The sequence below is a fragment of the Polypterus senegalus genome, chromosome 1, assembly GCF_016835505.1.
Source record: "Polypterus senegalus isolate Bchr_013 chromosome 1, ASM1683550v1, whole genome shotgun sequence".
Classification (NCBI taxonomy): Eukaryota; Metazoa; Chordata; class Cladistia; order Polypteriformes; family Polypteridae; genus Polypterus; species Polypterus senegalus.
Window position 1 is genome coordinate 250,915,598 of NC_053154.1, and position 27,654 is coordinate 250,943,251.

A 27,654-nucleotide genomic window follows, 5' to 3' on the forward strand; every position below is an offset into this window, starting at 1 on the left:
AACTCTCCCATCAAAACAATATGAGCATAATGTATGGCTAAATCGCATAAAAAGCTGTCAAACTCATTCATGGAACAACGAATATGGCCCTGGTGGTCTGTAGACAAGTACTAAAGTTGTACTATAATCTGTTTTAATATTGAATGCAAGTGCCTCAAATGATGTAACTTTGCCTACTTTTTAGAGGCGGTTTGCAGTTCTTTACATAGAATTATCTCAAGGCCACCACCTTGAACAGTATCTCTTGATTTATGAAGGGATGTATAACCATCTTATGATCCCTCAACTAAGAGAATAGTGTAAAGATTTACTAATCTGGATCCAGTTAGAAAACACAAATCAGATTTTTTCTTTAATATATCATTTACCAAAGCAGCTTTATTTCCAATAGTAAGTAGGATTTTAAACTGTCAGTAGGTTTTTGTATTTGCGTTATATTTTTTGTTTTAATTTTAATTAAATTACTAATATGGGTATGCCTATTGGAGGATCTGATTTTAACTTTTAGCCTAATTATGCTCTTTATCCTTTTGTTGTCAACCAATTTAGATTTTGCTTCAATACTAAATTTATAAGATGACCCACAACAAGGATTCTGGGTAATAGCTACTATATAGTAACAGGTGAGATAAACAACAGGCTGCGATTTAGGATCACAAGGCTGTGGTTTGTGGCCATATTTTGGGTTGAAACAAAAGGTCCTCTCCAGTTTGAAAAAGACCATCCATCTTGAAAAATCCAGGCCTTTCCCAAAAAACATTCCAACTGTTCACAAAGGCTATGCTTTTGTTGCACACTAGGTCTCTAACAAACAGTGAAGGGAATGCTATCTGTTGTAAATCACATCCCCGCTATATAATCTTAGTAAGGGGCTATACACAATTAAATTCTAAAATTTTCTTTTATCTTGGGTAAATAAAGATACAAAGTTCCTCTTTAATACCTTGGAATGCTGCGAATATATGTCATTAGAGCTGAAATTTAACAATAAGGTAGACACTTCATTGTCGGCCAGAAGGTCCAATTTAGCCTCTGTGTAGGATACTATTGCCCCAGGAACCTTTCATTTTAACTGCTGGATTAACACAGTTTGAAACTCTTAACATTCCACTCTACGGAGTCACTAAATATGAAAAATGTACTATTCTCAGTCCCAACAGATGTGTTGCTTAACACCAGGAATATATTTCAAATTGATAACTTGGGTACCTTGGGACAAAATGTTGACTTCTTAAACCCCTGTCTCGCTGTTACTCAATTGCCCTAAGGCTGAACTGGTGCTGCTGATTTTAGCTGTGCACTGACTATACTTGGACTTTGAGAGACTGAAGCTGAATCAGAAGCCGAGTCAATGCAATATTTGGTTTGCCTATTTCCTATCATATTCATAGCATTGTCCTCCAAAGAACCTATTTTCCCGACCATCTCATAGTTAACTATGCATTTTTGGCAAATGAAGTTGTCTGTATTGTCAGGTGTAAAACCTAAACTGTACACACTGCAGGACACACAATATATAAATGTGCCCTTTATGGGCAAAGAACAAATTGAACTTATGTTAAGCACTGAGTTCATCTTTATCATTGTGTTTGCAGTAACTGCAGTAACTTTTGAGTTCAGCTGGTTTACTCGGAGTCCCTCACTTTCAGGCTTTCACCACTTGCTGCCGATGGACTTTGCACTGTTGGTTTCTTCTCCTTGTCAGATGTTGACTTTTACTTGAGTTGACAGATTGGAATACCTTTTCACCTTGATACTGTAAAACACAAGATTTATTTATATAGCACATTTTCATACAAATAATGTAGCTCAAAGTGCTTTACATGATGAAGAAAGAGAAAAAAAAGACAAATTAAGAATTAAAATCAAAAACACTAATTAACATAGAATGAAAGTAAGGTCCGATGGCCAGTGTGGACAGAAAAAAAAAAAACTCTAAACAGCTGGAGAAAAAATAAAATCTGAAGGGGTTCCAGGCAACGAGACTGCCCAGCCCCCTCTAGGCATTCTATCTAACAGAAATGGTCAGTCCTCATTGTATTCAGGGTTCTCATGGAAGGACTTGATGATGACTGTCACGTGGACTTCTGGCCTTTAATCCATCAATGTAGGGACATCATGGTGCTTTGATTAGGTGGTGGTGGTGCAGGTCGCCACCACAGAAAACCGGAAAAAGAACTGAAGAGAGAGTAGGGGTTAGTACGGATTTTGGAGCCACCATGAATAATAATAAGAATTAATTGAAAACGCAGAGCATCAGGATTGAATTAAAATGAAGTTATGAGAAAGCCATGTTAAAGTAATGTGTTTTTAGCACTTGTTTAAAGTGCTCCACCATAGCAGCGTGGTAAATTCCTACTGGCAGGCTATGCCAGATTTTCGGTGCACAACAGCAGAATGCCACCTCACCACCTCTTTTAAGTTTAGCTCTTGGAATTCTAAGCAGACACTCATTTGAAGATCTAAGGTCACGATTTGGAATATAAGATATCAGACACTCCAATATATAAGATGGAGCGAGATTATTTAAAGCTTTGTAAACCATAAGCAGTATTTTAAACGCAATTCTGAGTGACACAGGTAACCAGTATAGTGACATCAAAACTGGAAAAATGTGCTCGGATTTTCTTTTCCTAGTTAGGATTCTAGCAGCTGCATTCTGCACTAGTTGCAGTCGATTGATGCCTTTTTTTGGTAGTCCTGAGAGGAGTGCGTTACAGTAATCTAGTCGACTGAAAACAAAAGCGTGAACTAATTTCTTAGCATCTTTCAATGATATAAGAGGTCTAAATTTTGCTATATTTCTTAAGTGAAAAAATTTTGTCCTAGTGATCTGATTAATATGCGATTTAAAATTCAGGTCACAATACCAACAGTTACCCCTAAATTCTGTACCTCTGTTTTGACTTTTAATCCTAATGCATCAAGTTTATTTGTAATAACCTCATTATATCCATTTTCTCCAATCACTAAAATTTCAGTTTTTTCTTTATTCAGCTTGAGAAAATTACTACTCATCCACTCAGAAACACAAGTAAGACATTATGTCAGTGAAACAACAGAGTCGGGGTCATCAGGTGCTATTGATAAATACAGTTGCGTGTCATCAGCATAGCTGTGGTAGTTCATGTTATGCGCCCAGATAATCTGACCTAACGGATGCATGTAGATCGAAAAGAGCAGCGGACCCAGGATAGAGCCTTGTGGAACACCATATAGAATATCATGTGTCTTTGAAGTATAAGTACCACAACTAACAAAGAATTTTCTACCTGCCAGGTAGAATTCAAACCAATTTAAGACACTGCCAGAGAGGCCCACCCACTGATTAAGGCGATTTCTAAGAATATTGTGATCAATGGTATCAAATGGGGCACTCAGATCTAAGAGGTTCAGAACAGATAAATGGCCTCTGCCTGCATTTACCCGCAAGTCATTTACTACTTTGTGTTCACTGTGCATATGTAATATGTAAGACAGCTTATGCATATGTAAGACAACGCTGTGCTTCCATCACTCAGCCAGTGGTCAATACCAGTTAACTGATTCAAAAAGGTATTCCGTTATAAAATTTTATGAGTGATGACCAGAAGAAAAGGACATGGCCAGTTAAAAGGCAAAAGTCAATATTGTCAGGAGGAGAGTTGTTAAAACCAAAATGCTAACCAAAAATCATAGTTTCGGAGTAATCGGAGTTATAAAAATAAGACTCGCAAATATCACTATTTTTATCTAATATCAGATAATCTGGAAATGCACAGTATGATCTTTATATGGCTGTGCCAGTGACGTCACCCGTTGCACACCTCCAGTGCATCAAGGGTTATCTTGACATGGCAACGGTCACTTAAACCATTGTAAAATGATGGTGTTTGTAGCCAAAATAAAATTTTACTTCCATTAGAAGATACACTAAAAGTTAATAAAAGATGCCTTTCATAACAACCACAAAGTCTGAAACACAAAAATTATACACTCACTGGGCTCAGATGACAGCAGCAACATGGGACAAATCCAGTATTGTAGACTATGAGTTAAAGAATCTCAAGCAACAGGTAAACCAGTACAATTAACAGGGCACATGCCAAAATCAGAATGAGAATTAAAAAGGATTCATAATGCCACTTTGTGACATATGGGTCTTCCTTGTTAAAATAAAAAGTAACAAACAAACAAAATTGATTATTGTCATCACAGAATTAAAAACACATTTGGTCCAAGAATCCTTCTGTTAAAGACAGTAACATGAAACAAAATGGTGTTATTCCAAACATAAAGTAAGTTCGTTCCATCCATCCTCTTCCGCTTATCCGGGGTCGGGTCGCGGGGGCAGCAGTTTAAGCAGAGAGGCCCAGACTTCCCTCTCCCCGGCCACTTCTTCCAGCTCTTCCGGGAGAATCCCATGGCATTCCCAGGCCAGCCGGGAGACATAGTCCCTCCAGCGTGTCCTGGGTCTTCCCTGGGGCCTCCTCCCGGTTGGACGTGCCCGGAGCACCTCACCAGGGAGGCGTCCAGGTGGCATCCTAATCAGATGCCTGAGCCACCTCATCTGACTCCTCTTGATGCGGAGGACAACTGCATAAAGTAAAGTTAATAACTTAAAGCAAGTTATTTTCTGTTTTTATTTAGTTGTCAAACAGATCATCTGTGAAAGTGTTGTTCTCACCACTCAAATCTATTGGTGTTTGTGTCATCACATGTGAGTTACTCACACATGTATACTGTATGTGAGTAGTTATTGGTGTGATGATGAAACCATGATATCCTAATCATGATGTATCACACAAAAAACACTTGGATTGAAAGTAAGAAAAGTTTACTATTTTTATTTTAATTGTGACACTCACTAAAGAACAACCTTTCAAAAATGTGTATGGCCCTCCATGAATTTTTCTGTTGCAACAGTGCAAACAGTAGAGTAACCTTTATCTTTTCACATCCTTAGCCTTACTATCTTCTTTCGTTCCCATGCTTTCTGTTAAAAAAGAAACAACTGCTCATTCATGCACTGTCTTCTATAGCAGATTTATCCACACTACTCTGAGATTCTAAGGCAGAACCTTCACATCTCTTTCTTATCTAGCAGACAGAAAGGCTTGAAGATATCTGCTGTGTGCTGTGTAATTTGGGCAGGAGCCCTAAGTTAAGCAATTAGTATAGTGGTACTTAAAAGCATTTTCTCAGTTGACATCAAGGGACATGCTTTTTGGTTCATCTTCTGTCTTGTGTCATTCAAGTGCCCATTTTGCCCCTGTCTCCTGGATAGGCAAGTACAGTAAGTTGACACTATTTATAAGGTATAGTACTTATAAATATGGCTTTGCAAATTACAGTTTTCCTAAAAAGAAATACGGTATTTGAGAGCAGGGGAATATACCAAATAACAATATAGCAGGCGTGCCAAAGTTTGAAATATAGTTTACCACGATGGAACACAGTTCCTTAGAGAAATCATATAAAAGGCTAGGTGATGGACTGTACTGCACATAAAGTACATTAATATTTGTATTTTTAATTTCTGAAATACTGTGTGGGGATAGAACAGAGACAAACATAGAGACAGATAAAAGAGCTATCAGTCACATATGACAGGTACCAAGGCACACAGATCATATTGAGTTTTGAAAAAACTAAAATAACTAGCTAGAACTTTTTATGGAAGATGAAAAGTTGAGATCAGCTATATTACTTACTGTATCTTGAAGCTTTAAAGGTTTTCTCCCAAAGGCTGCTTAGGGCTATATTGCCACAAATATGCAGTTCACATGCATTCTTCTCATATGTCACAAAATATATCTAGTTTTTTTTTTTTTTTTTTTAATATAAAAATCATATTGTCAGTTGTTGGTTGAGCAGATAAGAACAGGGACAGGATGTTGATGGGACAGAATATCTCATCCTCTGGTCATTTCTGACCAGTGTGAAATGATGAGTCTCAACACACAAAAAGAAGGTTTGGGGCAGCCACCCGTATATTGTTCCTAGCTGCAAAAGGATCTTTGAGAGCACAATCGATGTTGCTGGTTTGAGTTCCCAAAATGAACTGAACTCGGTTTGGCAATATGGCGGATGTATAGTCCGTAACCCAGAAGTGACTTCAAGCTGGGAGCCAGAACTGGAAGTGATGTTAGTCTGGGAGCCAGAACCGGAAGCGACGTTGAATCAGGCAGGTTTTCCCATATTTGATCTGCAGAATTAACAGAAACAGGTTTAGAGCACCCCGCCACCCCCTGGCCTGGAAGGTAATCACCTCCACTTGGTCCATTCAGCTCACTCCTAGTTACACGTGTGTAACACCAGCCATTGATGAAAATAAATATGACAGATAGCAGTTGACAATGACACAACCTACCACTCAATTTTAGCTATATATAGATATGTTCCTTGTGTTTTGATTTGGTAAATATGGCCCTATATTTTTATTTAAATGTTTCTCTTGACTCTACCAACATTTGACTAATTGTGGCATTTAAATTATTCTTTGTACAGTATGTATCCACTGATACAAATTCATTACTTTTTATTTAACCACATCAGTTAATCCTCAAGGCAAATAAGGCCCACCATAGTCCAACAATGACAATTTGCAATTGTCAGTGTTAAGAATAAATGGTAGGATCAGACAGCTGTTTTGTCTGCTTTACAATAAGCTAATACGCAGCAGTTTTGCTCATGCTTGTTTTGTTATGCTCATTATTGTGTGAGAAAATGGTGGCAAACTCACTTACCCCTAAATCAGAACATATCTATGGAAAAACAGGTTGCAAGAAAAAAAAATGATTTTATGAAAGGATCCAGTACAGGTTCATGAATGGAGGAAGATAGGGACAGGATATGCACATACAAATAGGCCATTTTTTAGTTTTTACCTGCCACAGTAAACAAACTCTACTTCCTACATCCATTTTCTCTGGATTCCTCTTCCGGTCTACCAGGTGAGATCCTGCCATTACACCTCTCCCAACTTTATCCTCATCTGTGTGAGAAGTGTAGGTTCCTTTTAAAGCCTGACCAAGGAAGACAGCTGGTGTCACAGGAACCAAGCACAGAAGCACTTTTGGGTCTGCCAGCTGAGAGCTACTCCCAGCAGCCCCAGAGTATGTCAGTTTTCACAACTGGAAATAGTTGGTCATATGACTGCGTTGCTACTTTCCAGCATAGTTTCACAATTCCAAAGAATTGTATGTGTGTCCTTCTTTATTACAGCTAATCATATGCTGCCTGTTGGTGTTATACGCAGGGTTAACAGGTATGGTGAGGTCAGCTGCAGTCTTGCCATTTTTTTCTTTTTCCTATTCTGTCATGGTATGTAATACACAACACATCAGACGGAGGAGCCTCTGTTCAGTTTTCAAGGTCTAAAACACTGGTGTTCTTTATTCCGCGTCGCTGCTTTATATGCATTGTACTTCTCTGTGAGTACTCATTGGTTGTCAGCACCCATCCCTACAACCAAGGCACAATCAAACCTATTTGATCTTGAATGGGTAAGTCATGGATTAGTTAAAGTGAGTCACTAGGTATATCAGACTACGCAACTGGGCACACCTTTACTGCCCCCAACTCACTGACATAATGTGAATGAAGTCTGCAACTGAAAATCACTGAAAAAGTTGTCTAATGTGACATAGCCTTTAATTAAAATAGACATTCCTTCCTAGTTTAGAAAAAAAGCATTCATTTTGCATATTCTGGATAACGGACATGTGGATTATGTGGCTTAAGGTAGTTATTTTCCATTCTGCATGAAAACATTGGATTAAAATTTTTTCTTGGCCTCCATTACAAATTAAATGGGGTAAGTAGCATATAAAAATATTTTTTTTGGGTGGAACATTCTTTTAAAATAGAACATAAGGTTGGTTATGCTGGAGCATAGTAAAACAATGTAAAAGGATAAAGAAAAAAATCGGTACTGGACTTAGCCATTTCTATGTAACATGAAATCATTGATTGTTATCAGAACTGAATAAAACCTGAGCACCTCTATCACACATACCTTTATTTTCAGCATGGTTGCTACTGTATAGGAGTGATGAAATCAGCCTATTATTTCTAACCCCATTCTAATTTCGCTTTTAAGAATTATTTTTAATTATTATTATATTTAAACAAATCAAGCAATTATACTGTAGTAACTCTTGACATGGATTATTATTCTGGAGTCTCCACAGCTGCAGTACATGTTTGGCTGTTTCTGTCCCTGTTGTTCTACCACGTGTCACTTTCTATAGAATACTTAAAAAGTCATGCATATTTTCTCCAGGATTCTTGCAAGTCTCATAACAATCTTACCTGACAAAAGCAGTTTGCTGCTTTGATACCCTTGTTAGATGGGCACTGATACCAAATTGAAATTGTGAACCTGTGCTTTTCTTCTAGACCTTGCATAACAATAACTTTAAAGTTAATATTGAATGACTATTGAATAACATACTGTACATTTTAATTAATATTGTCTTAAGTTGTTTATGTTGTACTATTGATAAAATATGTATGTTTACAACCTGTTGCGTATGATTCAAGACTTGATCTGGAGGTGACAGCTGAGGAGAAACAGAATAGGAGGATAGAATAGGAATAGGAGGATTTAAGTATGTGGAGTGAAAGTCAGTAGATAATGGAGTAAAGAGTTGCACCAAAATGGAAGTGGAGGAGACGAGGCCCAAAGAGATGCTGAATAAGATGTGGTGTCTCAATACATGATAAGAATCGGTATCACATTAAAGGAAACCAAGGACTGTGGAAAGTGGAGAAAAAATATTGGGGGCAACCAGCTAACTTTCTGGAAATTTCTGGAAAATGGTTCTTATATTGGTGGTAATTAAGAAGACAGACTATTATAGTGTCTGCATTATGTGTTTGCTTTGTACAGTAAATCCATAACTTGGCTATGTTTGTCAACAAAATGGAGAACACAGTGTACAAATATACACAATAAAAACAAAAAACCATATAACTTCTCTGGACATGACAAAGTGAGTGCTGATCCTCTGTTTACCAGGTTAACCATCCCAAAAAGATACCTTTATCTATCCTTTACCTCTGATCCATCTTACCTCTTTTCAGCATCAGTAGCTTTCCTTCTGACTTGAAACTCAACGAGCCTCCATCCATGAGGTGGCTTTAAACTCTAATTGCAGCCAATTCCCAGGATAATTTTTGGGATACATTTACTCAAGTAATATTAGACTACAAAAAATTAACCCTATAACCCTAAGTCTTAATCTTCCCAGCTGCCTGCTCTGCTAGAGAGATGGCTTAATGCCCTGCCCTTCTGGAATATTTTGTCTTCGAGCAGCAAGATGATGTTGTTATATCTGGCTTCACATTGTCCTTTTAGCATAGGGCAAATATACAGGATGTCTGTTCTTGTACAGTCCTGTTATGATTCAATGGATTTTTTCATATTTTTCTGCTAAGAATACATTTTTTCTAGATTCCTGAATATTTTCCAAAGTTTTTTACCTCCGAGTATCTCATGGTAATACTGTCTACCTTTTATATTTTGATTCTGAGTATTGATCACTTTATTTAATGTATTAAAACTTTCTGCAACTGCATTTTTTGTGTGGCCATCATTATTTTGTGGCATTGCTGTTGTGATGCTGCAATCCATTGTCATCCATAATATCACACAGTTTGACAACATGGCATTTAAGCCAGTATTACAAAGGGATTACTGTCAAAGTTTGTAGATACCGAAAAATTAACCTGTTCCAAATGCTTATTTGATATAGATTTTAGTTATGTTCTTTTGACAGTTATTTGTTTCTTGCATTTGGTTTAGTTGATTGTTAGTGTTTCTGTTTTAGAACCCCTTGCTTTGGTTTTGAGTTCTACATTTATCTTCTGGTCATTTTTTTCCGATCGGTCCCTCACTCCATAGTATCAGTATAAAGAATGGTATTGTTATTATTATTATAAGCGATGCCCAGTAATTCCAAAGAGAGTATACTGGACTATGAAAACAAAATTTAAAGTGGCAAAAAAAGCTTGCAAAATGGGTAGGATGGGAAAATATATTCACTTGGGAAAACTTTTCTTTCCACCATGTGTATCTCATGTATATGTTTATGCAAAATAGTAATTACAAAACTATGCACAATATAAGCTTTCTCTTCCTTCAGTGCAGGCTTCCTAGTAGTTCTTATTATAGTTATTAATTAAATATATAGTAAATTTGCTTACTTGTTTCTGCCATTCTTCACACTATTTGTGCCATATGAAGTTAACATTTTTTATGCAATAATAAGATGACATTTGTTTGTCTTTTCTAAATGTGCTGAAATGAATAAGAATAATATGACAAATTATTCCTTCAATTATTCCTTAAACTAAATTTCAACTCTTTTTTGTTTTACAGGATATGAATGATTATGCTCCAGTATTTGCAAAACCTCTATATAGAGGACTGGTGGCTCCAAATGCAGTAAAGGGCACCATTATTACAACAGTGACAGCAGAAGATTTAGATCCTCCAGTAAGTGACTATTCAAATTGCTTTGTAATAAATTACAAATAGTATAATTGCACAGCTGTGCTAAAACAACCAACCTATACCTAATTATAATCACAAAATAAAATAATGTTTATATATTGCTTTCTTTAATAATTTCATATTGGAGAACAATCTGATGAGACCTACCAGACCAAGGATGAGGAAATTACAAAAAAGAAGCAGATTCACAGAATGCCTTAAAACGGAAGAATCTAGTCGTTTTACAAAGCACAGTGACGATGCGCTGAATGCATAAAAATCTAAATTATTCTGTAGTACTTTTACAATATTAACAAAAACAGCCTTTGATCTATAACTTTATTTCAAAAGATAATGATAATTCTGATTATTATTAATATATGCATTTTTGCCCTAGTTTAATGTTATTGAAAATTATTCCTCTTATACCTGCGTATGGAGTGCAAACTGAACCAAACAGTTTAAAATCGGAGTTATCCAAGTTAAAGTGTTTAGAATGAATGCTTTTTAAAATGCCTTAAAAATTGTTTAAATGCTATTAAATAAATGAACTGTATCAAGCACTGTGGTGGGCAGGCGCCCTGCCTGGGGTTTGTTTCCTGCCTAGCACCCTGTGTTGGTTGGCTTCAGCAGACCCCCGTGACCCTGTAGTTAGGATATAGCGGGTTGGATAATGGATGGATAGATGGATGGATGTATCAAGCACATGCAAGTGCAGACAAGCATCAGTATTTTGGTGGAAAAATTCAGAACTTACAAACTTCTTTTATTTCCTTTTACATAATCTAAACTTGTGCCATTTTTTTTTGGCGTAGTGGTGTACTTGATAGAATCCCTTCCTAATAGCTGCAGGAGAGTTAAAACCCTGAACTGGTCGCTCTCTGGATTTGGATCCTTTTTCCATGTGTCTTCTGGGTTTTTGGATGCTGCGATTTTTCTTACAAACCTGAAAGACATGCATATTACTTTTATTGGCATGTATAAAATCATTCCATTTGAGTAAGTGTGTGTGTGTGTGAGAGAGAGATATGTCATGCGGTAAACGTGTGCCCCAGAGTTGGTTACTGCCTAGCATTTAATGTTTCTAGTATGGACTCAAGTCCCGAGCAGCCCTGCAAAAGAATGCATCAATTTGTCAAAAAAGACTTATTAAAGCACACTTTGTGCTCAATCAACAGTTCAAGAAAAACAGAATGTGCTGAGGTAATAATTTCTTACTTTCTTACTAAATTACTTTAATTAGGATTCTTTCTTTTTAAAGAATTAATGTGAAAAGGTTATTTTAATTAGCAGCATCTGATAATGTTAGAGGTAATTTTTATTATAGCGTATGGACCTCTATAGGTTTCTTGTAATTTCTTGTAATAAGGAAAACCATAATTCTGCTGTGGACGGCACGGTGGCACATTAGTAAGTTTCCTGGGTCTGCCCTGTGTGGAATTTGCATGTTCTCCCTGTGTCAGCAGATGATTTATAATCTGGAATGCCTATAAAGGGTATTTCCCCGCTTAAAAATGTTCACATTTTATTCTTGTATAACACTGAACCAGTGAGCAAAAGAAAATACTATCAAAGTGAAAACAGATTATTTCTAAGTTGTTTAAGTACATTTGAAGTGCAAAACACAAGGTTATTGATCACATAAGTATTTGTCCCTTTTAATATGGCACACCTAAATCATCACTTTTGCAGTTAACTCGTTGTAGAATTCACATAATTAATTCAACAGAGATCACCTGTCTGGGGTTTCAGTTGATTGTATTATAATTATAATTATTATAATATTCCTAATTTGAAAGGTCCTTGTGTTTAGTCAGTATGGTAGCCTGACATACACAATGAAAACAACTCAGTGAAAAGATGAATGAAAAGCTCAAGTCATGGGAATACATACAAGAAAATATCAAAGTCACTGAATGTCCCATGAAGTCCAGTTAAATCAATCAGTAAGAAACGCAGAGTATGGCACAGCTGTAAATCTACCTAGAGCAGGCTGCCCGCTAAAGCTGAGTGATAGTGAAAGAAGGCAATTAGTGAGTAAAGCCACGAACAGACCTATCACAACTCTGAAAGAAGTACAAGCTATGGTGGCAGGGGCTAGAGAGACCGTGCATACAACAGTTGTTGCTCAGCTACTACACCAGTCAAAGCACTAGGGGAGAGTGTCAACGAGAAAGCCACTGTCTAAAAATAAAAGCAAATGACTTCTTGGCAGAAGGCACATGGCAGACTGTGAAATCAACTTGAAGCAGATTCTATGGTCTACCGAGACCAAAATTGAGACTCGTGGCCATCAAACTAAATGCCATGTTTGTTGTAAGCCAAACACACCATCCCCACCATGGGATCCCCACCTCTCCATCAGGCATTGGAAGGCTTCTGAGAGTTCTTTGCAGAAATGCTCAGGCTCTGTCAGGTTGCATTTAGTAAAAGTGTAGTGTCTAGATGGGCAAAGCTGATAATGACCCGTCCACAAAGATTGGCTGTCAAGGATGCATCAACTGAATTACCTGAAGAGTTGAATTCTTATGTGATCATTTTTTTTGGTGTTTCATATTTGTAATTAATTTAGACCACTTTGCAGAGATCAGTTTTCAGTTTGACATTAAAGCGTCTTTTTCATTAATGTCAAAAAGGCCAACTAATTCCAGTGTGATTCAGTATTATATAGAAATTACATAAATGTTAAAACCACAGAGAAAGTGAACACTTTTTGTAGCCAGTGTACACTGATTATTTCCTCAACTAATGTTTCTGGTTTTGTGTGAAATAAGAAAGTACTCAGAGTAAGTTGACACCAGCCTGTCTTACAGCCTTTTGTGCTCAGAACTTTGCCACCAATGAAATAGTAATTATATTGTCAGCATGGTGCTCTTTTTCATGGCAATATATTATCATTGGTCACATCTGCTAGAGATCTAAGTCTTTATCATGAAACTGACGCCCGAGAAAAAGCTCTTCTACGTCTCCACACAGCTCTGCTCGGCATTTATTAAGCTAGTTTCATAGAGTGAAGAGTAACTGGGGCATAACAGTTCCACTTCTTTAAGCTTGAGGCCTCTCCACAATGGGTTAACGCAACGGCTGACTTTTGGTGAATGTAAAGCTCAATGTTTATCCAAAAGGCAAACTAATCATCTTGGATCAGATGTTGCTAAACTTTTTAAAAACTCAATTAGTACACAAAAATGCATACACATCATACTTGTTAGCCCAAATGCAGCTGTTAACAGATGTTAATATATTACTTATTATACATACCATATGCTCCTTAAACAGTGATTTGTTTGCATACCTCTATCTCAATTTTCTCAGAATACATCCACATTTTATCTGCATTGCAGCCATTTTTTTAAGAGCAAATGATTACTGATGGATTGAAGCAGTCTAAATCAATACATTAGTCAGAATGCCCTCCATAGCAAGATGATTTATGCCTCATCATACCTTCTTATTTGACGTAATTTCTATTTTAAGCTTCACTAACTTATGATTAGAGTGTTTTAAACTTAGAATGGAGACTCATAATATGTTCTCAATGTATTTATTTGACTTCATTGCCATGTAGAGAAAGAAATCAATTTTTAAAGTATTAAAATTCCAGCTAGAAAAGATTTACAAAAATACTGATGCAGATGGTAGAAATCTTGAACTACGCTCTTGTGAGAGCCACTACTACATTTCTGAATGTCCAAATCCACTGACTTAAATAAACAGTTTAAGTTCATTCATAGCTTTTGAGCATCATGGTGTGTAATTTAACCAATGACAGAGTTGTCAAAACATGTAAAAATAAAATAAAGAATGCATTTTTGTATTACTAAATTGATTTATATATACATACTAAACTTTTATATAAATGTGCACATGTGTATTTGCATGTGTTTTTAAGTATGTATAGATGTTTGTGTGTATATTTGTGGTATATGCAGTATGTGCATACAAATACTGTATAATATTAAAGAAATACAATGCAATTAATAGGTTTGTTGGGGTATGTTCATGTTCTCATTCAAACATGGAGAGATGTCTTACTCATGCAAACAATTTGTATTCCTTCAACTTGTCTGCTGATGTTTAATATAAGAATGAAAACAGGGCCAGTCCTGAGAGGTTTATCATAATATTTGCAACAAAGTTCATTAGCATTTTTTGTGTATCCGTCAGTTCTGACATTTTCAAATATTCTGTAACTTTCATGTTTCTCTAAGCACAGATTAATGTTAAGTTATACTAGTATTCAAGAATAAATGTATAGTTTTATTTCAGATTTGTATTTTAGTGTAATACCATATTTACACACATATACCAAATAGTTTCCAAGATGAAAAAGAAATCTAAGCCTTTGGGTAATGCTTGTGCTTAGAAAACAATCAATTCTATTTTTTTTTTAATTCAGTATGAAGCCATTTTCATTAGACAATTAATACAAGAGTACTTCCTATTTTAGCCAAAAGTCCTCATTTTTTTTAATGTATGATAACATTTAGGGAGAAATTAAGCCATTTCTCTTCTAAAATCTGTCTGTATATTTTACAGTAAATTATTATTGTTGTATAACTAGTGACGAGCAAACTCTACAATTATTTGCTTCGCCTCAGGTTCAAAGAAATGATCGAAGTGTTTGTGAATATTGCTGAACTTAACTGAATTTAACTGCTGAGTTAAATGCATTAAAGTCAGTGGGTAAGGACTAACTGAAATAGGTTTGACTGGATTATAATGGTGCAATCATATTTATTGTGTCCCTGAGTGTCTACCAACTATACTGGACCGATTATCATGGACTAAAAGGAGACCTGAGCTGTGTGGCAGCAGTCCTAACCTCTGCACCACTGTGCCTCCTTGAGATCAAAGAAGAAAGAATGCTCTATATGTTTCATAAAAATTTAATTTTGAGAACCTGCATTATTTACTTATCTGTTAAGCACCTTAAATTGAGTTGAACTACTATACACTGTATTAATGTGTCTTTATGGATTTACATTTTATAGCATTTGCTTTTATGAAAAATGTAAAAAAACTTTTATTAATACTGATGCTATAGTAGTTCACCAGATGCATTAGCACCTTTTAGTTTCTGTGAAGTCTACACGTTCTGTTAATATCTGCATGAGTTTTCTCTGCTAACCCAGAGTTTCTCCCAGTGTTCAAATCTGTAGTGTGTCAGCCAGTAGACCAATGATACTAAGGCCGGAGTTATACTTCACGCGACGCGACGCATGCTGCAGCGGACGCTCCTGCTACCCAAGTGTTGTAGTGTTCATACTTGCGCGTGTACTTTACGTAAATCTGGAGGAATCCACCACGTGGCAGTGCCAGATATTATCATGGTGAGAACATGTTCAGCTTCTCTATGTTGTGAATTGCCTAAAACACCTATTAAATTCCGATGACACCTTACCGCAATATCTCTGAAAAGGATGTTTATTGATTAAATCCATAAATCCAGGGATGTATGTGTCCATTCCAGCAAGCATTGGGCACGAGTGAGAAACAGTCTCTTGACGAGGCCTCAGCTCATCACAAAGTGAATATAAGCACACACATACACTAGCGTCATTTTAGCGGCACCAAATCCCCAAATCTGCATATCTTTGGAAGGAAACCAGAGCACAGTGTGGAATACAAGCAGGTAATACCAGCAACATAACTCCCTGCGAGACAGCAGTGCTATCGCTCCGCCACCGTGACACCCCCATGTGTGTAATTATTCCCCCATTTGTGTAATTATTAACAGTATTCATTATTTAAACACAATTATATGTAAAATGTAACATACACACTTTAATGCATTTCATCATGAAAGTGATATCAAGTATAAATCTAAAGATTCTAAATGTGCAGAGATTGGAAATATCATACATTTAATTTGTTCTTTATGGCAATCTATTGCTGCTTTCCGCTGCTGTCAGGTTCAAGAAGCTTGTAGCGATTAAAAACTGGGATGACGTTTACAACGGTCTGCTTTAATGATAAAGTAAACTACAAGGTTAAAGTGGACATTTCGAGATTAAAGACGAAATTTCCACTTTAATCACAAAATACACGTTTTCACCGTGTCCTTTATTTTTTTCTCAGTGGCTCAAATATAACGCTATACATTATGTTGCTGTTGTTAAGTTGCAAAAATAAAAAAGACGGCACAAAAGATGGTATGTGAGACTTTTAAAATGTATCGTGTCATTACGTTCGAGAATATTAAAGCACCACAAATGCATCTGTATGTTGGCATTTTGCTTCACCACATCGAAGCATTCATCCCGTAGGATCTGCATAGAGGCTTTCTGTCACATGTAGATAGTAAACAGAGACACTGACATGATGTTCCGACTTTTACCACACTGCGCCCCCGACTTTTTGCTAGTATTGCAACTCGCGCACGCGTCACGTTAATTTCTGAGGACCTGCTCAGAGGACGCATGAAATGAACGCTGGGAACGCGTGGCAGCCATGATGCGGGCGCGTACGCGTTCTGAGCGTGAAGTATAAATCGGCCCTTACTGTGAGCGTGATCATGTGCTCTTTATACAGTTAACCATTGCGTGACCGTACCTCCGTGAGATCAAACAAGAAAGAACATAGTGAGAGATGTGTAAGCTTCGTAACCAGAAAGCAATCCTATGTTTCATTAAAACAAAGAGAAAATGCAAAATCTGAGTCTAAAGTTAGAAATAATTAAATCTTTAAAACCAGGAAATTCAAAGAGATGATCTCCAAAGAGAATTTTTTTTTAATCCAGTCTCACTGGGTTTTTTAAGTGTTTTAAAGAGCTTGAGAAGCCTGTCCCAAGTATGTTGATCATTCGTTTTGGCCATAAAGGTAACCTGAGCTGTAAGGCAGCAGTGTCAACCACTGCACCACAATGCCTCCCTGAGAGAAAATTAATTGAATTAAATAACAGAACTGTAAAATTTCCTGTAGACAGTAACAGCAGGAGCAGATAGCATGAATTCACAGAGGTTTGGATCCCACAAGACCATTGTACATAAGATATACAACAAAAAACAGAAGGAGAGTAACAGAGAGCCACAGACAAGGAACCCATCTAGTCCCCATCATCTAAGGGTGCTGGATATCACTGCTGATCCAGGACTCATTTATTTTTATAAAGGTCATGGTTCCGCCTATCTGTGACCATCCTGTCTGCTGCACTGAAAGCCCACTCTGACTGTAGGCTGGAAGCCGGGCAACACAGCATTTTCAACGCATACTGAGCAAGCTCCTAGCTTAAATCCAGCCTCCTCACCCAGAGCTTTGTGGAGCCATCATTGCACATAGAATCATTTGCATTGATGCACCTAAGGCAATCACTCACCATGTGGTCCAGCTGCTGGTGGTGACTGCTGCTATTGCCAGTTTGTATCAGTCTGGGTCATTGAGGCTGGAAAAAGTCTCTCCACATATCCATCAGGTTTACACTACCATAGCTACTGCTGCTGTTTCTGCTACTGACAGCTCTCTGATAGACATGCAGAGAGGTACCGAGTGTGGGGGTATGCCTCAAGCAGCTTGCTGGTAAGGACAGGACAGAGGTAGTGCATCCTCCGTTCCTGCTAACTTGGCTCCATAAACTCCCCCATCTTGACTTTGTACCAGGGGTCTAGCAACCCAGTAATTGTTCCTCTGTTTTTTAGCTTTAATCTGGGGGTCCCTCCATGCAGTATATGAGCAGCCATGTTGTAGAAATGCCCCCTGCCCACCACTTCCTGAAAATCTTCATCCTCCTCCTCCTCCTGCAGCTCAGTGTCCCCCTGCCACCCTGCCCTCTGCACCTGCTCATCCTCATGCTGTGAGCCCTATGTCTCCTCCTCCTCCCCCTCATTCTCTTCCTCATGGAGTGCCCTTATCCTGCCGGGCTGCATACTGGGCATGTCCTGTCCTCCTCTTCTGCATTATTTCCCACTTCAAGCATGCCACCTAGAGTCCTTGCCAGCAGGAACACTAGTGGAAATACATCATTCCAGCCAGTGTTCTCCTGGCTGACAAACTTAGTGGCCTGCTTGAAAGGAGCTAGTTCCTTGCAGAGCTGCCACATGTGCTACCACTGCTCCCCAGTAAGATATCCTATTAGTGGTTCTTGGATCCTGGTACCCTGTTCCACCAGGCAGTGGCACTCTGGCTGACTTGGTAGCGGCAACACATGGTACATCATAGGTTTGAGCATCTGCTGCTGGCTTCTGCCTGCCAGTGGCACTGCATACCAAGATAGGAGAATACCTACCACTGGGCTCTGTGGTGGCTCTGCACTCCCCTCGTTGCCTCTAATGCTACTGCTTCTCCATCTCACTGCCGGAGCTGCTGCTCTGCAACTAGGTAGGTGGCACCCAGGGTGTGTCACTTTCTTCCTCCTCCACTTCCACCAAGTCAGACCCCAGGTCAACAGAAGCAGTTATAAGAGAAACATGCAGCTACTCCTCCCTTCCTGCCAGGATCTGGACCTCAGCAGGTGATGCACTGGTCCTGCCCCACTGTAGCTGGTGGAAACTCCGAGTCCTCACTGTCTTCTTACCTAAATGTGCCTAGCACCTCGCCCAAACTCTCCTGTCCGTCACTTTCCAGGTCTATCCTTGCCTTCTTATGGAAGTCTTCACAGAGATCCTCCAAGATGTGATCAAAGTGTATGTGGGATTCCTCTTCAGTGGGAGCTGTTAAGGATCTGCAGCCCTGGTCACAGCTCGTTGGCTGCACAGAGTTGATTTGGCTGCACAGATGCTTGCTGCTGATGCTGGTTGTCTCAAGAGACTGACATGTATTTCCACAGGTGGCTGAGAGGATGTTGGTGGTACTGCTCCCTCAATCAACTTCATAGCAAATGCCACAACCAGAAAGCTGTCCCCCCACACACATGTGCACCTTTAACAACAAAAGACATGGATGAAACAATAACCATGAACAAAATACAACAAATGGCCACACACTAACAAAAAGTAAAAAAAAAAAAAAAATACGGACAAGAGTGCTAAACACCTTAGAAAAACAAAATGGCAACAGCAATGAGTCCTTTAATTTCTTTCTCTCTCTCTCTCTCTCTTTCTCTTACACACACTTGCTTGCTGTTATCTCTACCACTAACTAAATCTCACAGAGTCTGTAATGCAAATGATCAGCATTACAGTATATACCTGAGGGCAGTCCCATCCAATGTCGGTTGTTACATTTCTGGGGAATGTTGTACTGACCTTGCAAAGCATTATGGGGCTCAGGGAAGAAAAGTTCTCCTAAACCAGTCTAATTATTAGTAAACAATTTGCCGAACAAGGGCAAACAAGAACACAGCGAATTCGCTGCGAATAACACTTAGGCAAAATTCGGTGATCAACACTAACTATGCTTTTCAGCTAGGGAGAAAGGTGGCAGTGAAGAGGATAGAAAAATATCTTGGGCTTCTTCCCTTAATAGGAGTGAATATACAACTTGGATTTGTTTTTGTAAACACAAATTCAATTGAGTGTTTTTTTAGATAATTTTGTATCTGCTCGAAAAAATGTAGGCTATATTTAACCAAAACTATCACTTTATTTTCAGCAAAGAATTAACTTTCACCTTTTTTCACTTAGTTGTCTCACTACTCATGACTTGCTTGTAAGTGTGATCTAGTACATGATGTGATGCAACGATTAAGGAAGAAGAGTTCATTTTCCCATATCTTTAACCCAGTTGTTCTCCAAATGTAAAAAACAGACTTTTGTCTGTGTCACGCTCATTTCAGATGTCACTGTTTTACCTAATAGTTTCATTCATACAATCAATTTGCTCAGTAAAGATGTAAACCAATAGTAGATGAGTTGCATTAAAATATAGTTAATGACTGTGATAATTGCAATTTTTTGTCCTGCAAACACTGTAGTCTAATTTGTTTGCTTCTGTTGGAGTCAAGAGTAATTTTAAAACATTAAAATGGAAAGGAAAATTTCCTTTTGAAATGATTATGACCAAAATCGTGCCAGGGCCTCATGTATAACACCGTGTTTCGAAGTCACACTAAAACATGATATACGGACTAAAGTGCAAATGTGCACAAAACTGTGCATAAGCCAACTTCCACACACTTCTGCTCTAAAATTTCCAGTGAGCGAGAAATGTAATGCATGTGCATGTGCCTGCCACCCCACCCCAACTCCTCCCAGAATTTTGTGTATTTGAATATGTAAATCAATATAAATAGTCCTTTCAGTTGAGTATTTTGTTAAAAGACAATGACAAAAGCATATATAAAAAAGAAGAATTTCACTAAATGCGACGTAGAGGTCCTACTCAGTGAAGTGGAGGCAAGGAAAAACATAATTTTTGGTAGCTTAGGCAGTGGTATAAGCAATAAAAGGAACTTGACGGAATGACACTCAAAAGTTCAAGTTCAGAAAGTCGCACAGTGCCCGAAATAAAAAAGAAGTGATCCAGTGTCAAAGTCCAAATGAAAATGTGAGTCGTAGCCCACCATCTGAGTGTCATGCAGAAACGTTATTAGGGCACAGAGAAAAGAAATAAAAATAGGGACACAGTGAAGAAAAAAAGGTTGAAATGTCGATTTTAATCTTGAAATTTCCAATTTAATCTCATAGTTGATTTTGTCATTAAAGTTAAATGTTGTAAACTTCATCTTAAAATCCATGTTTAATTTACTAGAGTTTCTGAAATGCCATCGTAACTAAAATAGCATGTTAAATTCTTCGTATTCTATATGTTCTATAGGTGTGAATCACTACGTGTTTCTTAATTGGGTTTCTCTTTCGCAGATAGGAGCATGCAGGCCCTGATTGCCACATAGAATATATTACATTCATGATATTACAGCTGTCTGAACATTTTAGAATACTAAGATGTACACTTGATACCATTTTCATAATGAATTGGATTGAAGCATGTATTAAACATGGGGACATGGTGGCACAGCGGTAGTGATGAACTAGCACCCTGTCCAGGGATTGTTCCTGCCTCGCGTATAATGTTTGCTGGGACAGGTGCGACCCTTGATTCATTTATTTATTGCAGCAGCAGTGTGTCTGTCAACCAACCAACCCCTAATTTCTATTGTCTTTCTCCACGTAATCAATCACCACTATATAAGCTCTCTAATAAATGTAAAACCAGCCTTTAGCTTAGAACGCATATTCTTCAAAACGTTTAAGGAACACTGAAAAATATTTGTAACACATCTTTAATTATTCCATTCATCTATCTGTCCAGGGTTGTGCCAGTCTCAGCAAGCATACAGCACGAAGCAGGAACAATCCCTGAACTGGGTGCCAGCTTATCGCTACAGCTGCACCACTATGCCCCCACATATTGTTTGTTTGTGAAGGTTATAGGAAGCCAGTTTTGTTTATATTTTTGTACTTTATGTGTGTTTTGGCATGTAAGTATTCTACTAGAATTATAATTACTTAATTTTGCACACATTTACAGTGGGCAATTTGCATTTTAAATTGGACAAAACATTTGGCATAATGCAAATGACAGTAGATATGCTTTGCTTAATTTAACAAAAATAATCATATTCATTTTATATTTATCCCCTATTCAAGATACATTATTTGGAATGCCTCCATTAATATGTAACTAAAAGCAAGTAGAATCTGTAATATCTAGGTGTTAAGTAACTGTAATATATCTTGTGTATCTGATGGTTTACAGCAAGCCATTGTACATCTTGATGTACAAAATATGTTTTTGCTATATTAGTTTTATAAGGAAACATGACAAAGTTAAAGATTAGATAATGTCTTGTCTCTACCGTTTTTTACTGTAATCCCAGTGCAGCCCATTTCATCTATTTGACAGATTTTTATTCCTCTGCCAAATCTGACATTTACTGAAGAGTGAAGCGCCACAAGAGACTTGAAGAGTGAAAGTTGGGAGCATTGTAGAAATTAAAAATAGCTAACCTTTGCTCTTTGCTCATCAGGGAAATTAATTTCATAGTGCATAAGGCATTGTCTGACTATTTCAAAAAGTAATGACATCTCTAACTTCCTGTACGTACAGTTTCAGCATTGCTTTGAAACCTTTTACGTATTCTGACACTGCATGAATAGGTCAATATTAGACACTTATCCTTTGCTGTTAAATTTATTGCATTATGATAATGTTCTCCTAATGCATTACTCATTCTTATTCTCTAGAATCATGACTTGTAATTATGTCTAGTCATTTTAGAAGGAAAAAGAAATATGTTCAGGAATATACTACACCTTAGTAATTGCTCAAAGCATTCATAATACAGTTTTATTTATAGTTGAATTTGCTTTAGTCGTATTAATGTTAAAATTAAGAAATGTCCCATACAAAAAAGTATCTAGTATTAAATTGCTTTTTTCAACCATTTGATAGATTTAATATTTAAAAAGAAAAACACTATGCTAAACAGTAAGTTGCAGATATGAGTATTTTTTGCATAACTTTAGTCTTAAGCAGTGATTTGCCTTTTCTTCAAGATAAAGAGTACATTGTTCTGCCTGTGATGCTGTCAAAAAATTGAACTCTGGTTAACATGCCTCTATCAGCTATTACATAAAGGGGCTTTAAATGTTAAACCTAAATACATTGTTTATTCAATTTCTGATTGTATCATCTGCCTCTGGTCTCTGTTTTACAAATGATGTTAGTTCAAGCAAATAAATTTAAGTGGAAAGATACAAGAAAAAAGAAATTAAAACAATTTTAAATAGAAAATGTCAGTTTATTGAGACAATAAGCTGCAATAATACAATATCAGAGTACCTGGCATAAGTTAATGGTCAAATGGTATATGTTTTGAAGAATGACCTCCTGACTTTAGATAGCATGAGCTGAGATAGACACTCCAGTTGTGTTCCTAATTTTTATCTTTATTCCTTATTTCATCCTGAGACAATAACACATATTTAGAGGATTTAATAGTTTTGATGAGCTAATTTGTAAGTAAACTTATTAATATACCAGTCTGAGATTAGTACAAAGGTGATATACTTGAGACTTAAGTGAGAATTCTAGATTAAAGATATCCTAGTGATGTGTCCATAAAACTAGATGTCTGTGATTATTATGCAAGATTTCCTGTTCTTTACACTTAATTTATAGGCAGAAATATTTATAGCTGGTTCATGTGGTCAGTTGGGTTTTTGTATTTGTCTAGTCTAGTTAAAGAGTGTATCATATAAGAAATTACAAGTATATCCATCAGTTTTTTAAACACTGTGATAGATTAGGTATCTCTCTCTCTCCCTTGAACCCTCAGACCACTTGTCAGACACCAGGTAAAAGTCCAATAATAATATTTATTATTATAAATAAGTGCACAAAGCACACTCCTCTACACAATTATCATATAACAAACCAATAATCAAATAAACAATACTCCAATCTCCCAGACGCTTAGCCAACCTGCCTACCAACTCAGCTCATCTGTCTGGGATCTCCCACAGTCCTTTATAGTCCTCAACCCGGAAGTGTTTGAGCCCTCAGTCCATGTGATTATCCAACACTTCCGGGTCAGATAAAAACTTCTCTTTTTCTTCAGCCCGGAAGTATATAATTTCTTCCGTTCCCGTGACTTGGACATACTTCCGGGGTATACAGGAAATATAAATCCCTGGGCATCCCTGCAGCAACTCCTGGCGGCCCCCTTAGTATCCAGCAGGGCTGTACATTGTAATCCCACTGTCCATAATTCCCTGCTGGCATTCGGCGCACCTCTATGCTGCAAGGAGGGCTCCATCTGGCAGCCTGGGGGTATTGGCCGGGATGAATGGCCGGCCATATCTCACAACACTTTATCCAGTTTTGGGTTGCTGCAGCAGCATTGGGCATAAGATTAAACCCTCCCTAGAATGGGACACCAGCACATCACAAGGCACACTCTTTTGAGCACACTCACACCCAGTCATAAGGAGTCAATTTAAAGTCAGCAATTAACTTAACATGCACATCATTGGGACATGGGAGAGAAAAGTGAGAATTATGAGGCATGTCTATGCAAAAGTGTGAAAAACATGCAAACTTTTCCCACGTTATGCCTAGTCTGGGATTCTAACCCTCTGGAACTGCGAGGTGGCTGCCCTCAGTGAATGTTTTTAATATAAATTGCTGTATATCAAATTCTGTAATATTAAGAAGTTAAAAAGAATTATTTAAAAGAGTATAATCATTATGAATTAAAAATTTGCAAAAAACACTGAAGGCTCCTTGTTTATTTATTTTTTTCACTTTACAGTGAAAAGACTAATTTATAGAGGTTCAGTTCATCTATTATTTTCAGGAGATTAGGGCTATGATGCTGGCTTCTGACCTTGAGGCAATGATGAGGCTGGTTTCAGTGAATTTAATGATATTTTTTTTTTCAATTCATTTTTTATGTTCCCATGTTACCCTTGAACCACAACAGAGATTGAATTTCATGTCTAAGATTACAAATATGCTGTATTGCTTATTAAAATTCACTCCTTACCTGCATCTATTGTAAAAATTAAATAAACAGTTTGTCCACAAAAAGATCTCATAACTGAGGTAGATGCTCTAAGACATTTCCAGTTTAATTTCCTTCTGATTGATCTGATAATTGAAGAAAGGGACACTGTACAATCCAAATGCAGGAAATAATTCAGAATCACACACATTGGATCACAGCAGAAATAATATAGAGGGGTCTGTCCCAGAAATGTTTTTGTACAATAGCAAGACTCAAATAAATAGTGCCTATTGAAGAAATCGGTAAAAAAGAGAAATCTGAAGGATACACCTCTTCCACTTTAAAAATTTCAAAGGTTATTTACAGAAGTTATTTGTTCTGCCTGTGTTGGCTAGTGGAAAAAATGTGTAGGCAGTTTACTAACGATGACTGTGTTAGAGCCTTATCAGGCATATAGCCAAAGAAATGAGTAAATGTAGATTTTTAAAGTAGAATGATTTATTTATATCTTAATAGTTCATTAAGGAGGATCTGGACAGTTTTGTGTCCTTTTTGGGTTTTTTTTGGACATTATACACTTTCTGTAGTTGGTGTATGGTTAAACAAATCCCAGTAACATACAGTCTTTTATGTAACTGATCTTTAATGTATATTTTTTAAGGTATTTTATGTTAATACACAGATGGGGATACAGGTTGAGTATCCCTAATTGGAAATGCTGCAAAATCCAAAATGCTCCAAAAATTGAAACTTTTTGAGCACAGATTTGCACACTAGGTGTCTGTTTTTATAAAACTTTTCTTAGATTTGAGCGTGTAAATATACCAAACAGCATGAAAATGTATGTGCCAAAAAAAAAATTATAAAACCTGCCTTGCACAAATTCTTGCACAATTTGCCTCTATAAATGTCAATCATCTTGGAAATTAGCACTGTGAGGAAATTACACACGAGCAACGGTTTGGTGATTGGGGACCACTGTGAACCATCAGGTGCTGCTAAGCAATACAGTCATTGTAACACGATAACACCTGTACAGTAGTTCAAAAGTGCTCTGCTAGTGTGAAGCTTAGAGGGAACATAGTTTATAGATCCTTTCTTCTGCATTCTGGGAATGAATACATTGTCACTGCTTACAGATAACAAAAGTAGCAATAGAAATTCAGTAAATTGCTCCAATCACATAAGGAAAAAAAGACAGTGCTGCAAATTACCTTTTTATGTTTGCAGAAACATATTCTATTTTATGAATGTACACCCCAGGTTAGGTCGGGGAGCATGCACTGGTACAGTGCGTTGCCGCACCCACAACATGATGAAACAGCTCAGGATCCTGGTTGGCAACCTTGCAGGCAGACACACAGTCCTGTCCCACCCTCCAGAAATGACCCTCTATCTGCTGCAGCCAGGTGTTACATTGGCATCTCCTTGGCCTGGTCCAGCCACTCGGGTCCTCAACATGAGGATTCTGCGAGCTGGATCACCCTTGGGGAATCGCACCACATGGCCATAATGCTGTAACTGATGTTCCCTCACAATGCAGGTAATGTGCCTCATTTGGGACTACATGAGCAGCCGCTCATTCGACACAAAGTCAAACCAGCAGTACCTAAGGATTCTCTGCAGAGACACATTACGAAAGGAGTCCAGTCTTCATCACAGGTCACTGGAGTCCATGTCTCAAAACCATATAGCAAGACAGGAAACACCAGGACTCCAAAGACTTGAACCTTTGTCCTTTTTAGATATCGGGAGTGCCAAACACACCCCTTTTCCAGCGACCTCATGACCCCATGCAATCCCAATCCTTCTACTGACTTCATAGGAAGAGTCACCAGAGATATGAATGTCACTGCTGAGGTAAGTAAACCTCTCAACAAGGTCAGTATTCTCTCCGCAGACAGATGACTGTGCCCAAGAGGTCATTAAAGGCCTTAATCTTGATTTTTATCCAGGACACTTGAAAGCCCAGACACTCAAACTCTTCACTTAGTCTCTCGATAGCCCCAATGAGCGCCTCCATTGACTGCGTGAAGATCACAGCATCATCAGCAAAGTCAAGATCAGTGAATCTTTCTTTGCCAACAGATGCCCCACAGCCGCTGGACCCCATGACCTTGCCCAACACCCAGTCCATGCAAGCATTGAACAGAGTAGGAGCAAGAACACACCCGATGAACCCCAGAATCAACTGGGAAAAACACAGAGGTTCTTCCTCCACTTTGCACAGCACTCACAGTACCCGTGTAATGGCCGGCCATGATATCCAGCAACCATGAGGGGATCTCGTGAACCCTAAGGATGTCCCAGAGGGCAGCGCAATCAATTGAATCAAATGCATTATGAAAATCAACAATGGCTGCAAAGAAACTCTGCTATTCGCGTTTGTACTCCATGAGAACCCTTAGTGCCAGGATATGGTCAAAGGTAGACTTCTTAGGTGTAAAACCAGACTGCTCTGGTGACTGGCAGGTGAGCAAGTGGCCAACAGGTCTGGACTATATCAGCCAATTCTTAATCTATCATTCCTGTTGTGCTGGTAGCCATTAACAAATCAACCAAGGTACTACATTAAATTGTTGTATGGTGATGTACACCCCCACCATACCTGTTGGCCAGTTCTCTGAGAAGTGAACACATTATAATGTAGCGACTCTGCTATGTCTACCATGCAAGTGGTGACACAGTGCCAAAACAAGATAAAGAATGTGTCGGCAGGAGCTGACTATACTAATGAGTATCGCCAGCAGCAATGATGGGTGAGGTATTAGCAGTCAAGTCGAACCAA

General features: G+C 37.9%; 1 protein-coding gene across 6 annotated transcripts in view; it reads left to right on the forward strand.

Annotated features, from left to right (window-relative positions):
* Positions 1–27,654, forward strand: part of pcdh15b (protocadherin-related 15b) — a 760,133-nt gene that overhangs the window by 522,448 nt on the left and 210,031 nt on the right. For all 6 annotated transcript variants that reach the window (XM_039771647.1, XM_039771665.1, XM_039771655.1 and 3 more), the window contains one exon: positions 10,367–10,483. In XM_039771647.1, the coding sequence (XP_039627581.1) occupies positions 10,367–10,483 (117 nt within the window). The remainder of the gene's footprint in view (positions 1–10,366; positions 10,484–27,654) is intronic.